Genomic DNA, 18047 nt, shown 5'->3' with positions numbered 1-18047 from the left:
TAGCTTTTTCAAAGCTTTGCTTGTTTTAAACAAAATATCTATCAAAGTTGTCTGACTGAAGACATTTTTGGGTTAAAACAATATTTTGCTATACTTATAAGACGTTTTAGGGTCATCAGCAGCAAAAGACCTGTGCACATGTACTTCAATACATTGCACAATTCTCATTACAGCAAAGTATATTAAATATATTTTCAATTAACTTATTAATTACATTTTATCTAAATAAACATCACTTCTTAACTGTTTCCATTCACAATCTTAATTGAAATCTACCGTAAATTCCAGCAAGGGTACCAAAAAAGCTCATTGCAAAAAAAATCTCACAAAAACCGCACATCACGCTTCTTTGTGGTTTAGCATTTTTCCCATTTTGTGGATGACATTCAAACAACTTTTATTATTATTTTTTCAAAAAAGTATATCCATTTCTCATTTACAAATTTTTTCATGCATTTAGATCTCTTCCGTTTATTGTATGGAAATAGACGAAAAAAACAATTCAAAATGATGATGCTCTTGTATGTAAATCTACGTACGTTGTTGTGAACTACAAATCCGATTGATGTACATCACATCTCGTTCAATGAATGTGCTTGAGACTCACACACGATTGAATCCGATTGTTTTTCAAGGTTAAGTTCATTTGTTATTATATATTGCTATTGTTTTCGAGTTTTAGTTACTGCTTTTTTTATGTGTGATGGGGCTTTTTTTGTGGGTTTCATAGTTTACATGACTTGTTTGTTTAAACTACCTACTTACTTTGGTGATCGTATAGATCAGAATTGCAAAACAGGCACCTGTGACAGACCGAAACCTTACAAAATCTTGATAATTGAAAAGCTTACTTTGCAACTCTGGTACAGATCAATTGTGATCAATGACCTCCCTCAGATGACGCCTGAAGCTAGCTTCCGTTTACCATTTGGAGTCGACTTGAGTCAACTAAGTTTATTAAGTCATAAGGTACTAAAGGTGGACTTCTAGATCGCGTGGACGGCCAAAAAACTCACGGAAAGAAGCTGTCGAGATAGTATCGCATTTGGAATCAGTAATTGGCAAGCAACAGCCGGCGATAAAGGTAGATTTAGGTGAATTCTGAGGGAGGTCATGGACCACAATTGATCTGTTCGGACAGCAAAGTAAGTAAGTAAGTTGAGTAAACTTTTGCATACAAAAACCGATTCGATTTCGAGCTGTGGGATTTATCAATGCAATGTACCTAGCCACAACTTGTGTGTCTCGAATACTCATACTGAGTTAGTGTGACTTAAAACAGCAAAAAAGCACCCGAATCTGACTTGAATATCCCTAGGTACGAAGACAGACGCCAATGCTGCTTATTTGATGCCTTTACTACTGCAATCATGTTCCTATGTGGAGCTTAGATTACAACAGAAGGTTTTTTATCCACAGCACAGAGCCAGGACTCTGTTGCTGGCTCTGCTCGCTGCCTTATGGATTCTCAAAATTATGATTCGATCTAGGAGCACATGCAGAGGGTTAAGAGCAGTTAAGAGTACCAAACCCTAAATATCCACGTGTTTTCAAATCCCATGCCATACCTAACGTGCACCCCAAAGCTCTAGCTAACAAATAACAAACATTACAATACAAATCACCTCTAAAACGATACGCGAGTAGATTAATGGATAAGATGGATGAATTCTAAAGCGTCAAAAATTATCAAAATGTGAAATTACAGGTTCTTCCAGTAATAAGACTCATTTAATGGATGCTAATATAATTTTTTATTATTTAAATTATTGTTATAAAGATCTTAATGTTCGACTATGGACTGAGTGTCTAATGTTAATGACTTCATAAGTGTTTTAGCAGCTGAGACGTGTTATGATGAGTTAAATTATGTGGAAAAATGGTCAATAAATATGTAAATGCTGTAGTTATTGTCAGTACTTCCGATTATTTGAGTCTAGTCATTAATTTTTAAATGATCCACAATAGCCAAGGACAATGTATGAAAATCTCTCAATTGATTTCAAGCATTTATCATCTTCCGAGTCCTTACAGTACTTCAAGCTGACACATGGATTTGACAGAATTGCAATTGTCTTTACATTCTTAAGATCCATAAAATTTGTATCAATTCTTTTAATTTCATTGCCGTCAAAGAGAATTTCCTCAAGATACGGATTGTTGTTGAACATGTTTGGCGGCACAAACTGGAACTTGTTACTTCTCGCTTTAAATACTCTCAATTTTGACATTGTCTTAATCCAGTCAGCTTCTAATGTTTTAATTTTATTTCTACAGATGTCAATAAGTTCAACATTCTTCAAGTCCAAAAAGGTATCAGGCGGAATGACTTCAATTTCATTGTCAGAAATCAAGAAGAACTGCATTGGTTCAAGTCCTTTCAAATCCTTTCTGTCAATATGCTTTAATTTTGTAAATGTAATTCCAAATCCTTTCAATTTTGGGAATGTTTGCATCACTCTTGTCATGTCTGGAAAATGTGTGACTTTTCCACCTTTCATGTGCATTATTGATACGTCTCGACTTGTTCGACCTGATTTGTGAGTTCCGCCATTGATATTGAGGACGATTTCATTATCTGGTGCTATTAGGTCATCAACGTAGCATCCGTAATTTGCGCTATGGAAGGGAAAGTGAGTGAATGATAAGAAATTACCTAATGGATGGATAGAATTGAATAATCATGGCTTTTGGATCTGATTATGTTGCTTAGGTCAATTTTAGTTAAATTGGCTTCAAACCCGGAAGTCACATGGCGCCTAAAAGGTCAACAATCTGACCCCATGCTGGACATAACTAAATATTGCCTCAGAACACAACAAAACGGTCTAACATCCAATTTTCCATGTCTTCCTGCCTTCCTACTTACCCAGCATTTCTAAACGTGCACTGTGCGTTAACCAAATTTGAATCTAAACTGTCTGCAGTTCCACAATCCCCATCAAAGCAATTGAAAACGGAATCAAATGAGTTTGCATTCTGAGTCACTGACATTTCCTTCGTAATCCAATCAGAGAACTTAGCAACATTAGTAAATATAACATAGTCATTTGTTCCACAATCTTTATCGATAGCTGCAGATACAATTCCTGCAATTTGGAGTGACTTTCCATCGTTAACGAAGTATCCAGAACCAGAATCGCCTGAAATATGTTTAAATTGGAGTTCTTGAGGATTTCAAAGCTTGAATTGATCAAATCATTACCTTTGCATGGTGTTTTGCCTCGTTCACCAGCACAGAATGTTCTTGGACTAGCGTATTTTGCGAAATTATAGTCATTGAAGAAGCATTCTTCGTTTGTGGATGATTTAATTGTAACTTTACGTGGATATGTTTCGTGCAATTTATCAGATTCTGATTTTCCATAGCCAACTGTAATGATTTAAATGTTTATTAAGTTAAGGAACTCAAAATGACAGCAATTAAGAAACTCACCAACAGTTCCAGTTGTTTTAAATGGACTATATGTTGGAGCTGGCAAACAAACAGGCTGAATAGCATCGGAATACTCAATTGGACTTTTAAGCACCAAAATAGCAATGTCAGCATCAAATCGAGTATCCTTTGGATTCCATGATGGATTTAAAATAATTTTCCTAATATCAGACTGGATTGCATTTGGCTCATTAATTGATGGCGTTATGTCTAATCGTCCGATGTAGGCATAAATGTCATTTATCGATTTTGGACCTAATGACTGCTTCTCGAATATGCAATGGGCAGCTGGAATGTATCACAGTTGAAAATTGTTTTTTGGGATGGGATATTCGTGAATGACGTCTGAAAGTTTGACCTAAAGACCTACATCCATCAAATTATAGACGCCATTCCCAAACAGCCTAAATACATATCAAATAGGAGATAATACCTGTTAATACATGCTGATGACTTATTAAATTTCCGGAACAAAAGAATTGATTGTTTCTTTTTGTAAATAATGACACAATCCATGGCCATTCACCCTTGGCTACTGCGGAACCGCCGTAAATTAATTGATGAGCTGATTGCTGTTTACCGCAAGTTTCTTGTGCTGTTGCACTATTTAGGCAGACAATTGCTATCCAAAATGCCAAAATTTTCAACATTTTTTGATAGATAGTTCTTGTGAAGCTCCTAGGAAGATGTGTCAACGACTAAAGAAGAAATTCAACTAAAATTCATTTTTGTTGCTTATAGAAATTTTATAAATATGTTAATTACAATGCACCAAACGTGTTTTCTATTCTACTTTTTATCAAAACAAGTTTCTGTAACGTCCATCGATGTAACTGTGGATAGACAATTGTCGTAGCTTTATATTACGCACTTGTGGGGATTTCTAGGGCGTATCGGGAATTTTCTGTCGATTTCGTATGCATAAAATTGAATTTTTATGCATTTACTGGTTGGGAGTAGGTGCTGAACTGAAGATGACATTGAGTATAGCTTGCAGTCGAAGACAATTTAGTTTGGAGTCAAGTCAGCTCAAATCAACTTTTTCGTACAAAATTCGAGTGATTCATTCCTGATCGGCACATATTGAAATGTTGCCACCACGGCGACAAGGTGGCAGTATACTTAAAGCCAAGTGGCTGCCACTTGACTAAAACAACCGGATTTAAGTATACTGCCACCTCGTCTCCGTAGTGGCAACATTTCAATATGTGCCGATCGGGATTCTGATGATCATCAGCAATTCCATTCATTCTTCAACATGAATCACAAATTCAGTGGAAACAATGCCTCAATCTAACCATTTAGCACATCCAATAAGATTTCGTCACAACTTAATAGAACAATTCAAAGACTGCCTCAAACCACCTTAAAAACCCAAAAGCTTGAGCGTCAGAAACCAATAATTATGTTCATCTACATCAGTCATTATTCAATTAAACTTTTGACTCAGTCATAAGTCAATGTACCCTTGTTAACATTTAAAGTTAGTCTTGTTAGCATTAGCATTGAACTGAAAATGTTAAAAATATATTCAATAGCAATTATGTTCATTCAAATTAGTATCATTTCCATAAAAATGCAGAATCGAGATTTGAGCATTAACCTCTTTTGTGGAAACCTGGTTTAAATTTCGATACATGAAAATTATAGGGAAGTCCCTTATGCTCGATTTTAGTTTTACTGCATTTTATATGAGTCATAATGGATTCTTTGCATTGTTTTCTTGGACTTGATTATGGTTGGATGGAAGTGTGAACATGAAATTACAGAGGCAATTGATTATATAGTTGTTCTTAAGTGCTGTCTGATTGTTAGGCAAGAGTATTTTTAAGGGATACGTACTTTGTTGCAAGTAAGACATTTTCGGGTTGAATGAGACTCTAATTTAATTTATACAACAATGAATCCATAATCCATAATGAAATCTGGTGCCATTATGTACATAAAAATAAGATTCTATTACCATCTAGGCTCATTTTGTTTATTATGATAACATCCAGTAGACACCAAAATGCACAAAGCAATTAAGCAAAAATCCATTTTAATTTAAATCACTTATTATGAGTTAATGATTGTTCTGACACTAGATACGATGACTTTACTTACATTGGACTTAATCGGCAAGTTTAAATGCTGGTAATTAAGTTTGATCAAATAATTCTCTTTACACACACAATCAAACACTAATAAGGTAAACAATTCATAAAATTCGCTGCAATTAATAAGTTGGAAGTTCTAATTATGATAAATTACAGTTTAAAATAAGACGATTTAATTAATGTTCATGTATAAATTCTCCTTAAAGCACCAAGAAACACTAATTTTATATTCTTAAATGCACAAAATCATGTAAACAAATGAAAATATTATTTTAAAGGCAATTTTGGGACCAAATCAACACTTATAGAATTACTACTGCATTAAATAATCAATCTTTTTGGCTTTATACGTCATTTAACCCGTCAAGTGGTGATAAAATCATTAAAACAACCGATTTATGCACTAATTTATGAATTTAACAATTTTCTGTTCACCAACACTATCAAACAACTCCTATCTTTAGGATCGAATGAGACTCTTTAGGATCGAATGAGACTCTTTAGGATCGAATGAGACTCTTTAGGATCGAATGAGACTCTTTAGGATCGAATGAGACTCTTTAGGATCGAATGAGACTCTTTAGGATCGAATGAGACTCTTTAGGATCGAACGAGACTCTTTAGGATCGAACGAGACTCTTTAGGATCGAATGAGACTCTTTAGAATCGAGTGAGACTCTTTAGAATGGAATTAAAGTTATTTACTGTCGACAACATTAAAATGAGTCATTTCTGATGCTTAAACTTAAAGTTACTCAACTCAATACCTTAACACAAACAGAATTAATCCTTAGTTTTAAAAAGTCAAGCATAATCTACAAAAATAATGAGACATAAAATCCATAAAATAAAGAACAGTAGGAATTTTTCAAAGAATTTCAATAATAAAAAAAGTCCCACATTGAGTCTTAATTTAATTTATTACAAAGTCGGCCTGCAACAAATAAAGCCTCAAGAAATTTTAAAACCACACATGAATGTGCTTAAATGGAAAATTCCAGACAAAAATCGACAAGAACTCCTACAAAAGAAAATAAAATAAATATTCTCAGATAAATCTGTCTGGATAAAGTCTCAAAAGAATTTAGAAAATTTTCGGAATTTCAGCATTTCCTCGACAATCGCAAGTGCCAATCTGCAAAACAATTTCAAAATCAAGCTTCAATTGCAGCTATTAATCATGTTTATTATTCCTTAGAACACATTGAGCAATATGAATTGTCTGTCCATGTTTGTATAAAATGCGAATTAATATTTATGTCGTATACTGTTAAATATGCTATGCTGTACATGGCTTTGTTCAATTAAAAGAAGACTTTTGGATGAATGAAGGACAACAATCACTCATGAATTCTCAATGTTGTTACACATTGGCTGCAATTTACAATTCGTAATGTTATGCATTTTATATTGTATCTTGATTGTTGTCAGCTTGTTGAGAATTAATGTTGCGGTGCTGTGGAACGGGATGAGAATAAATTAAGTTTTGATCTGATTTTGATCAAATTTTGAACTTTTTTGATCAAATCTGAATTTTTGTTCAAATTATGAACTTTAAGATCAATTTTTGAATTTTTTAAATCAAGTTTTGAACTTTTTAATCAAATTTTAAACTTCTTCAATCAATTTTTGAACTTTTTGATCAAAATTTGAATTTTTGAACAACGTTTTAACTTTTTTGATCTTTATTGATCCATATTTGAACTTTTTAAATTAAATTTTGAACTTCTTTGATCAATTTTGAACTTTTGAATTATTTTAAATCAAACTTTGAACTTTTCTGATTAATTTATGAAGTTTTTAAGCAAATTTCGAATTTTATGTTCAATTTTTGAACTTTTTCAATCAAATTTTAAACTTTTTATATCAGAATTTCAACTTTCCTAAAATGCGCATCAGCCATCAATTCCCAACTTACCATAATATTCCTTTAATTGTTTATTTGCTTTTATAATTCTCATGCCAAGTGCATTGAAGCACGCCCGATCACTCCTAATACATCGATAAATATTTCCTTAAACGTCTACACAGCCACAGAATTCTTTGAAAGTTTTTATTTTTCTACTCTCTCAGTTTTAACTATTTAAACTTGGCAATGACCCGATAATTTGCTGCATCTTGCCATTCTTGATTTGCAGCTTCTCAGTTATTGCCTTTTCTTCTTTTTCTTCATGTTTTGCTCTTATTTTCTCTCTTAACTATTGCTGCTGTGCATTATTTTTAATCACATAACCGTGATGCTGTGCTTTTCATTTCCTATGGAAGAGATTAATACGGACAGTAACTAAAATTAAGTGGATTTTTCTAATAATATGGACAAAATTAAAGACGTGACTGTCTTGAAGGGCTTTAAATGAATATTTTAAAGAAAGAAATTTATGATGAAGCCCGGTAGATACAGCATAAAAGGAGAGAAAATATTTTTGTGTCTATTTCGATGGCATCGACATGCAATTTCAATTGAATATTAGATTGTTTTATAACTGATGTAATGAAATTAACAAGTAAGGGAGTTATTGGAGGTGGGAACATAAAGCGCATTTTTCGGGGTTCGTTTTTATAGTTCTCAAACTTTAAAGTTTTAAAATCTACTTGGTTAAGGCACGTTCTTAATCATTGGAAGTTGAGAGTACTGTCTGGAATGTAGGAAAGGTCATTCGTTCCACAATTTGACATTTAACCTCACAAACCCGAAAAACTGCTTCCATTATTCCCATTTCTACACCAAATATCCACAAAAGGGTTTTAGGAAGCAAAGCAGCTAAATTGAACACACAAAATAAGTACCGAAGGAGATAGAGAAAGTTTCTAAGCTATTGTACATGCCATCGACAGTAAATTACGGTACCTGTAGCTTCAAATAGCACCAGCCAGCGCCGATCGATTGCACAACAATCATGACTTAAATAATACTTTTTTTAATTCGCATTTATGTAGGGTTTAACAAATCGCATGTCTGCATAAATAAATAAATTATACATGATCTTTGACATTTTCGTCTGAATAGTGCGAATGTTGTGCCTCAAAATATTTGGACTCTGAGGCACAATGTGATGGGATTTTTTTGGTATATAATCTTATGTCTCACGAAATTTCATAATCGCCTTCGGATCGTCCTCAATAATCAAAATGCACCGTCCACAAGCTCAATTCTCACATTCAATCATCATGTCTGATGCGCTTCATTACTTGCTGTCAAGATGAACCGTAATTATTTTCATAAAATTCCCAGTCAATGCTGCCTTTTTTCACTTTAAGGCATGACATTTTATTAAATTTCAGCAAGAAGATCATCAATTGAATCTGTGCCTTTTGTGTACGATCATGTAGAGACAATATATGTGCATTAAATGGGATCTTAAACTTAAAAAATTGAGAAGGAAAAAGGGAAAGTAGTTGAATTTCAAGATGAGATTAAATAATAAAAAAATCTTTATGACTGCTGTGCGCATTTTGAGTATGCTGACAAAGGTCATGTTTGGTACAATGTTGAAATCGATCTTAATGTTGCGAACATGATTGTTTTTATGTGATAAGTTTGTTATCATAAGTTGCATCATTGACATCGCTTTAGGTTTTTGCTGTTTTGGAGATGATTTATTGCTTGATGCTGGTATGAATCAAGTATGAATATGGAATCTTGATCGGTGTATATTCAATTGTTTGGTACGACGATGCTGAGACGGTTTTGGGTTTAGAGCTATAAAGTGGTGAATTTTTAGTGAATAACTGGACTAGTTTCATTTTCTGCCAGAATCAGGCATCATGTGACCGTCAGGGTGTCCTCATGTCACACCGTAAACCGTCGACCTAGAGCCGCCCTATTGACTGCATTTCTCTTTTCATGTTGACTTCTATTAAGCTCTTAGGAAGCTCCAATCTCGCACCTTGACGACAGCACCAAAACATGTGTCTCTCGGCATCATGCTATTAATGAAAAAAAGTATATCATGTTAAATAAATGCCTTGTATCACTTCCAATTTATTATTCAGTCACATTTTCCCTTTGTTTTATTAAAAAATTAACAACTTTTTACGCCTGTTGCTGCTCTGATTATGTATGGATTTCATTCTGCTCGTTTTTTTTATGATCAACATAAAAAGATATATGAGAAATGATCCAAGATCGGACATAAAAAAAAGTGAGAAGTTGAAGTTAATAAAGCAGATCGGCCAGACCTTCAAGACCACAACTGGCTGCTGTTAATGTATCTAAGATAGTTCAATAAACTTGCTTGTGGCGATTACGAAAATTTTTATAAATAGAAAAATAAATTCTGCATAGTTGAGCAATTAACAGTAATTAAGTAGTTTATAATAGTCAGTCATAAAGCACAAGGATTCTTTACATGCCAGTTTAATTAGCCTTCAGGTTCTCTTTGATGCAATTCCCTAAACGGTGGTCGTTTGTTAGTGATGTTTAGCAGCTTAGAGGCTGTTTGAGAGCTCTGGATAGTTTGTTAGTTACTTCGCTGGATATTCAGATCAGTTTTCATTTGAAAATAACTCTATTGCTGGAAAAACAGCTGTAATACAGTTTCTATTGACAGCAGACGCTATGATGAACCTTGTTCTTGATGCAGATCAGCACAAAAGTCGCTGAATATTCAGAAATCACTCTTAATTTCACAATCTCACTTTGTTTACATTTTGTACTAAAATTTTAGAACATTCAAAAAATTAAAACCCGTTAAAATTCAAATTCCTAAAATACGTTAAAATTCATTTTCCATTTCTCAATTTCTTATATGACGTCATCCATCAACGACTCCTCCAAATGCTACACAAATTAATTTATCAAACAAAACTTTTCTTTATGCTTCAAATCTTGCAACATATTCAAGTCTTGTCTATTATTATTGAAGAATGTTGAGTAAGACAGCGAAAAAAAATTAATAAAAATTAAGTTTTTTTTATTTTCAATCATACGGTAAGTTACAAATTACTGACATATTGAGACTGATGTACTACATGATGATGCTTATTAGCTGCTGCATATCTTCTTTTGGCATATGGCAAAATGTCTAGAAGAACAGCACAAAAATGTCGAAAATAATGTGAATTAAAGCAACTAAGTTGCTACACACTCCTTTTTTGTGTTTTTATTAAGTAAGTCAATAATGAATGAACAGTGATTTAAACGAAAAAAAAAGGTAATCAATCTGCAATGCTCCCTATAAATAGCTGTTCACATTTAATTAATGAGCTATTAGATGTTAAATTAAATTGTTTTGTGATAGCTTTGAATTAAAATTTTTTATACGTGAATATTTTTTTTGTGTGTACAGGGGTTTGGGATCTGTGAGAGAATTGCTATAAAATGGACAAGATGATTTGTTCATAAATTGATGTCAATGGCCTTTGATGTAGAGTGTAAATCAGTGTTATTTAAACTTTGTTGTGGTTTGGTGGTAAGCCACGATCGAGACCACATACGACAGGCACATGTGACAGGCTAAAACCGAACAAATTCTTGATAATTTATATGTTTTTTTCTACAAAACCATAGAAATTATCAAGAATTTGTAATTTTTTTACACGTCACAGGTACCTGTTTTGCAAGTCTGGTTTGGACAACACTAATTTATATCATTTCAGAGAACAGAGGTCTATTGACTTTGGCCAGGACTCAATCAGTGCAATAAAAACAATCTGTGGTGTAATACCAAATACACTTGGTTAGAAATTGATGAAGCAATTCAAATCGGTCGTCGATTCGAATCCTGTCATCTTCAAATTTGTGCCTTTTTAGAAGTTTGGATACTTCAACTGCTTAATGTATGATACTAATACGAAATTGGAACCTTAGGCATTATTGGGTCAATAATTTTGAAGAAAGGAAGCGACAAAATTACCATAATGAATAGAATAGAACCGAGAAGTTTCCTTGGAAAGCCTCATGATAGAGAGATGGCCGAAAATCCGACACCAAGCCAACAAGACTCCAGTTTCAAGTTAAATTTGATGTAATCCGGACTAAACCAGAGTCAAATCAGCCTGGAGCCTAATTTTCAGCTCTATTGAAGCCTTATGCCTTCCTAATTCACGGAATGTCACCATAGAAGTTCCAAACAAAAGCATGCGCACCCACCAAAACCCCTGCTCCATAAATCTCTCATCACAATAGCTGTCGCTGACGAAAGTAATCTTAAACGGATCTCACACTAAAGTACACCTTATAGATTATGAGACTAGCTAGCCACAAAAAGAAAATTAAGTCATATCATTGGAATTTCAAATCCGTTGCATTTCTAAAAATATATTTTTAATTTTAGTAGAAAATTATGCGTGCTGTTTTAGAGACGAGTTTAAATGAGTCGCTTTCAGTTGACTATTAATGACATAATAATAAATTTTATGCGAATTTCATCGTCATGAAATATTGTTTTTAAGTTTGCAGGGAAACTAAGGTGTGATATCATCCGATTAGTGAGATTTGACAGATTTATAATTGTGATTAGAAAGCCGGTATTAATGCTCATGGGAAAAACAGCTTTGAGTATTAGTTAAGTGCAAATTCGTTGAATTTTGAAATTATGTAGACTGCTGTGAGGATTTTATTGAGTGTAATTAATCTTATTATGAAGTTTTTCGGAAGTGCTCATGCGTATGTTGGGTTTTTTGGGTTTAATGACGTTCTGATTTAGTCATGTCATGTGCTAAGGTTTTTCCAGGGGCATTTGGATATTTTGGAACACTGATAGAAAAGGTTATGCTCTATGGTAGTGCTGTCCAAGTTTTTTTTCGTCAGCCATCACCAAAACTGCACATCACATGCTGTCCATAGCATTTTTCAAGAAGTTTTTATAGCAAACATGTGTAGCGCGGCACAAAATGGAACAACACTGCTTCATCTTGATGAAATAGCAGAATGAGAAGGGTTTGAACAACGACTAAGCTGTAAAAGTGAAGATGGAATCAATAATAGACAATATCCAAACTTGCAGCTCTTTATTTCGAAAGATAGCAATTAACAACACTTTAATCCTTCATAATTATGAAGCAATAAGAGGTTAGACATTTCTTTCCTTAACAATGCTCCAATTAGGAGCTTAAGTTACTAAAAAAGGCTATCGATCAGATTATGTTGTTGACTTAATCATTAAGTTTGTACAAATTATCCGTTTTCGGAAATCAAATTGGCATTTTTCAACTAGGCTTACGGTATTTCTTGACTTATCTGGATGTTAACGAATCCACTGTCCAATATGATGCAGCATCTTTAAGCTGACCAAAGAGTGAATCAGCAGAAACCAGGAAACTTACAACTATATCCTTTCACGTAAACTCAGGTAAGGTTCAAGGTTAGATTCCCATTTCTCCTACTGATTTCTTACCTTCTGCATGGAATCGTGTCAATTTGGCATCAAATTGTACTATGGTCACGAATTATGTGCAGACATAATCTCCTTTAATTTCGTTCTTCTTCTCATAATTAACTGATTTATTGCGCATCCATTAACTCACACACCTTGCGTGTTAACTTTTCCTTTTACTTTTCCTTTCTATTTAAATAACACAGAATTTTAAGGCATTTAATTGATGACTACACTGTTGCGAGAACATAATCACGTATCATCTGATAAATCCAGCATGCAAAATTTTGCAGCAAATCCAACACATTGCGTTCGTCTGTTCTTGCCGCCAATAAATCATCCTACTGCATAAATATTCATCTCATTACTTAGTCACTGCTCATTAAAATATGATAATCAGCACAGAAGCAGCTCCGAAAATTAAGAAAGATTATGTCAATGACTGGAGTCAGTGACTGGAGATGACAAAACGTACAGTGCCTTTGCAAGAAGCAACATTAGTATGCAGCACACAGTAAATTAATGATTAAGGTCTAATCGTGTGAAAAAATTAGCAGCAGATTGTTGAGGAGCTGCAATATGATCAAGACTTACATGACGAATGTGTCTTGATGTTTAAATTGATTTATATTTGACATGTGAATGCATAGATAGCCATTTGTCACTTGCGCAAAATTGATACTTTTTTTTGCGTGCTACGACCGCGATGATATGCTTGCTATATTCAATGAAATACTTATTTTTTTTTTCGATAATCGTCAGCAGCACAGCACAGCCAATAAAAATGCCATATCAATTACGTGCGTGAATGACAAATTGCGAGAATTTTCACAAAAAAAACAGATTTTTGTTTGAAATTGGAACTGCCATGTGCATGTGTTAATTCTTTATACAATCTTGATTGTCCGAAATTCCATGATAATTGCACCTGCCACAGCAATTAATCTACATTTTATTTTTTATTGCTCTTTAAATGCATCACAAATTTGGGCTTGTTCAATAATTTTAAAGGCACTGAAAAAAAGGCAGCGTTTGTGAGTTCATTTACACATGTCAACTTACTTTTTACAGAAAACTTTTAAAAGATTATGCGTGGAACTGCATAATTTCTGATGTGTGTACAAAAAAAAAAGTTCGTGATTTATTCATGTCTTGGGTTGTAAATTGTAAATAGCAAGGGAACTGGACTTACTTGGTGTTGTTCATAGTTGGTGCCACTGTTTTAGGGTTTTGGGGACTGGAATTCAGTATCCTGATTGAGGCGTAGACTAGTGAGGTTCTAGGGTCTTGCTGACTATCTATATCAGTGTTGTACAGACTTGGTACCGCGACATATTAGTGAAATGCCATAAACCATATGCCGAATCAGGTTTTATCGAGGTTTCCCACCAAGGTTTGTCGTGCAGCATAAAAGTTTGGCCTCTACTGATCTAGATCGATTGTGACTCTTAGCCTTCTTCGGATAGTGTTTGAAGCTGGTTCGTTCGCTGGATTGCAGTTAGTCTTAAAGCTGTTGAATCTCATAAGGCGTGAGGAATGCTGAATACCCCAGAAAAATTGTACTGTGCTGGCCATACAGATCAATAATGGTCCATAGCCTCTCATAAGCCTCACTCAGATAACACCTGAAACTGGCTCTATCGCTGGCTACAACTTGTTAATTTCCACTACTTACTTACTGATACAGATCAACTGTGATCCATGGCCTTCCTCAGATCACGCGTATAACAGGTTCTATCGCCGGCTTCCGCTGCCAATTGCCAATACCAAATGCAATGCTAATTTCCACTCCGAATTGCAATTCTGTCCATCAAAAGCTTCGATCCATGAGTTTTTTGACCGTCTCTACAATTTTTTTCCAATACCACAATCACAACACAATTCCATTCCCCTGTCACATCCACCAGATCCAACTCAAGTTATACATGTGGTGTTTGTTACTTCCAATTGAATATGGATATAGTTCGCTCTCCACAAAAGGTCAACATGAATAAATTTATCGCTCACAAAAAAAAGGTAAATAAAGTATTGAATGAAGAACCGAGAGTCCATGACAGACGTATATCCGATGTAGGGCATTGAATGTCGTATTGATGTGATGATAGGACAACGCATGTAATAAAAACACAAGACATCTTTTACGACGTAAGGTGCATGTGAATCGTAAAGTATTGAAAGACATTACACAAAGCGATGTGAAGACGGACGAGAGTTTCAGTATTAATAGCTACTCATATATTTTAAAAGTGGATTTTGTTGAGTTGATGAAAGGTTTAAGATTTCAAGTATGGCAATGTCTTCATAATAATAACAATAATTAGTTGGCGTTTATGTGATTGTAGGTGGGAAGGGATTGAAGATGAATTTGAAGTTTGTGTGCTGAATTTGAATGAATTTTGACAGAATTCTAAGGAAGTTTGTGACTTATTTTGATGGTTCTTTGACAGTAAATGTTCAGGTATTTGGCAAGACTTTTGCAGTTTTGAATAGATTTTTTATACAAATTTGTCGGAATTTTGACCGACTTTTAACAAACTTTCCCAGATTTCTATGGCAGCTAACATGAAAATTGTCAATTGGATGCAATATAACATCCACTTGGCTACTACCATGAATAATTTGTTGGGACAGAATTTTACCGGTCGAAATTTTGACCGATTTTCGAAAGAATTCGGTCAGTTTTATGACTAAATGTTAATGATGATCAGTTTTTGGAAGATTTTTCAAATTTGTGACAGAATTTTGTTGGATAATTTACAAAATTTGTTTGGATTTCCAGAACTTTACCAGAGTATGGCAGGATTTGGTATTTTACCGAATTCTAATAAAAATTTGACTGTATAAATAGAATTTGTCTGTTTGAATTTTTTGACAGGATTTCACCGGATTTGTGACAAAATTTTGTCAATTTTATTCGAACTTTGCCGGATTTTGGACAGAACTTTACTGGATTTTGATTGAAATTTGTCGGATTTCTGTCAGAATTTTACTTATTTTGCCAGAATTTCAGCTTATTAAAGACAATATGTCATCAACTATTATCATCCTTAATAACCTTTCATGAAATATCTCCTCCAACTACCTCAATACTCAACATAATTCTTGTCAATCTTTCAAAAAACCTTGCAAAATTATGTTTTTTGTCAATTTAAATTATTTAAAAAGTAAAAGTAAATGCTACTTGAGCAAATCATCAGGATGAAAGGTTAATTGATGTTTTCTCATATCCAATAAAAAATAATTAATTTGCAATTAGTTACCTTCATATTTAAAGTACATCGAATGACTAAGCTACAATATGCTATGACCAAAGTCAAGTCACAACACGATTTATAGAAAAATATTTGCAAACATTGCTGGATATTGGGGCTGGATAGTTTTTAAAAATAGGAAATAAAATCGAGAGTCGATTGAAGATTAATAATTAAGTCCAAAATTTGTCTCTTTGACATTCAATTTACCAGCAACACCTCTTTATTGACTCTATGTTTTTGATGAATCACAAATTGAGTATAATATGAAGTTCTTATGTGATTATCTGCTGATCACGCTTTCATTTTTAAAATTCACTTTCAAGGGCATTTAGTGCTTAGTTGTTTGAAATGTTTGGCGACGAGATGGCCGGAATATGATGAAGGTGATGTGAATAGAATTTTGGAGAATTGGAACTGAAAACGACTGGAAAAATCACATTTTGCTATTAGGAAGGCTGAAATTTTATTTAAGCTTTCTTGAATATTAAGTATTTACTTACTTACTTACGGATTTTGCTGACCGTACAAATCAATTGTGATCCATTGCCTCTCTTAGAATGTATCTGAAGCTGCCTCCATCGATGGCTACTGTCTACTAACTACCGATGCTAAGTGCATTGCCATCTCTATCGACAGTGTCCTAAAATTAGCTTGATTCTGGAATAGAATAGAATATATTGTTGGGTTTGATAATAGCAACAGTTTTGCGATCGATGATCTGTTGTACCATCCCAAATTCTCTACAAATCTCCTATTTCCTTGATAAAACCAACAATTGAGCTTGGTGTTGAATTCAGTTTAATTCTGACAGCATACCAGAGTTATCTCTGCATGATGGCGGATTTTAGATTGATTAATCGGAATGATGAGGGTATTTGATGGGAATCGAACCCATATCTATAGAACAGATTATTTTATAGATTTTCAGTTGCTTAACCACTCGGTCACGGTGGCCTGACTTTTGTATTTGCAGGTTCACCTACATATTGCTCCCAGATTCTCAAACCAACCTAAACATTACTCCCAGCCACCAGATTCACCAACACATTGCTTCCAGTCCCCAGATCCACCTAAACATCTCAGATTCCAGTTACCTACAACATCATAAGTAATGACAGAACCCAAAACCTTCAATTTCCTCACTAATGAGTTGCTAATGCGCTAAGTATATACGGAATAGTTCCTACAGGCAATATACTACTTAAATCAGAGCTTGTAATCGAATTGACTCTATTTTTCTAAACAAAATCCGAGTTATTTTCGAGCTTTGACTTAAAGCAGATTATTCAACTGTATTTATTATATAACAAACATCCAGAAACGCACTTTATTTGTCATTTCCTTTGCCTCACCTCAACCATTCGTGTGTCTCATCGATATAATTAGTTCATACCATATATAAGATCCCTAACTCACGATAAACTCTTTACCATATTCGAATAGTAATGCTGACAATATTTTTGTTGTTAATGCGGAAATTCCGAAGAACATGCAAATTTTGTTATAAAATCTAAAATGAGTATCTTAACTGATGTGTGACTGAATAAAGTTCTTATGACTTCACATTTAATTAAAATATATTCCATTATTATAAATCCCTAATCTGACGATCTACACAATTCTCAATTTCAGAGGTGCTAAACGTATATCCAATTAGCAATAAATCAGTTGAAAACTTCATTTATTTATTGAATGTCATAAAAGGTTTGCCAATGAAGCTAATTGATGCTCTTGAAACGGATCTAGGATCTTCATTACAATTGCTAACAATTAAATGGAACTAATTAAATCGGAATATGTTTTGCAGATGATTTATTAGATTCGTAAATCAATTTACAGCATGTGATGTGTTAATGCTTTCAAATTTAGTCATTAATATACAGTCAATATGAGATGAGTATGATGATGAATCCGCAAATTCATTGTGTATGCTGGAGATTTT

The 18047-nt window shown here is 33.8% G+C and overlaps 1 protein-coding gene across 1 annotated transcript; it reads right to left on the bottom strand.

Moving 5' to 3' along the window:
- Positions 1–1943: 1943 nt before the first annotated feature.
- On the bottom strand, positions 1944–4086 carry LOC139101058 (uncharacterized). Its single transcript, XM_070653926.1, has 5 exons — positions 3870–4086; positions 3437–3724; positions 3206–3373; positions 2870–3143; positions 1944–2619 (listed from the first exon to the last, which is right to left on the bottom strand). Exons 1-5 carry the CDS (start codon positions 4084–4086, stop codon positions 1944–1946), a joined length of 1623 nt encoding a protein of 540 aa, XP_070510027.1.
- Positions 4087–18047: the final 13961 nt, after the last annotated feature.

This window comes from Chironomus tepperi, unplaced genomic scaffold, assembly GCF_022539635.2.
Source record: "Chironomus tepperi strain 1889 unplaced genomic scaffold, CSIRO-AGI_Ctep_v1 contig_74, whole genome shotgun sequence".
Lineage (NCBI taxonomy): Eukaryota > Metazoa > Arthropoda > Insecta > Diptera > Chironomidae > Chironomus > Chironomus tepperi.
The sequence above is the reverse complement of the archived record's forward strand: the minus strand, read 5'-3'. Positions and strand labels throughout refer to the sequence as shown.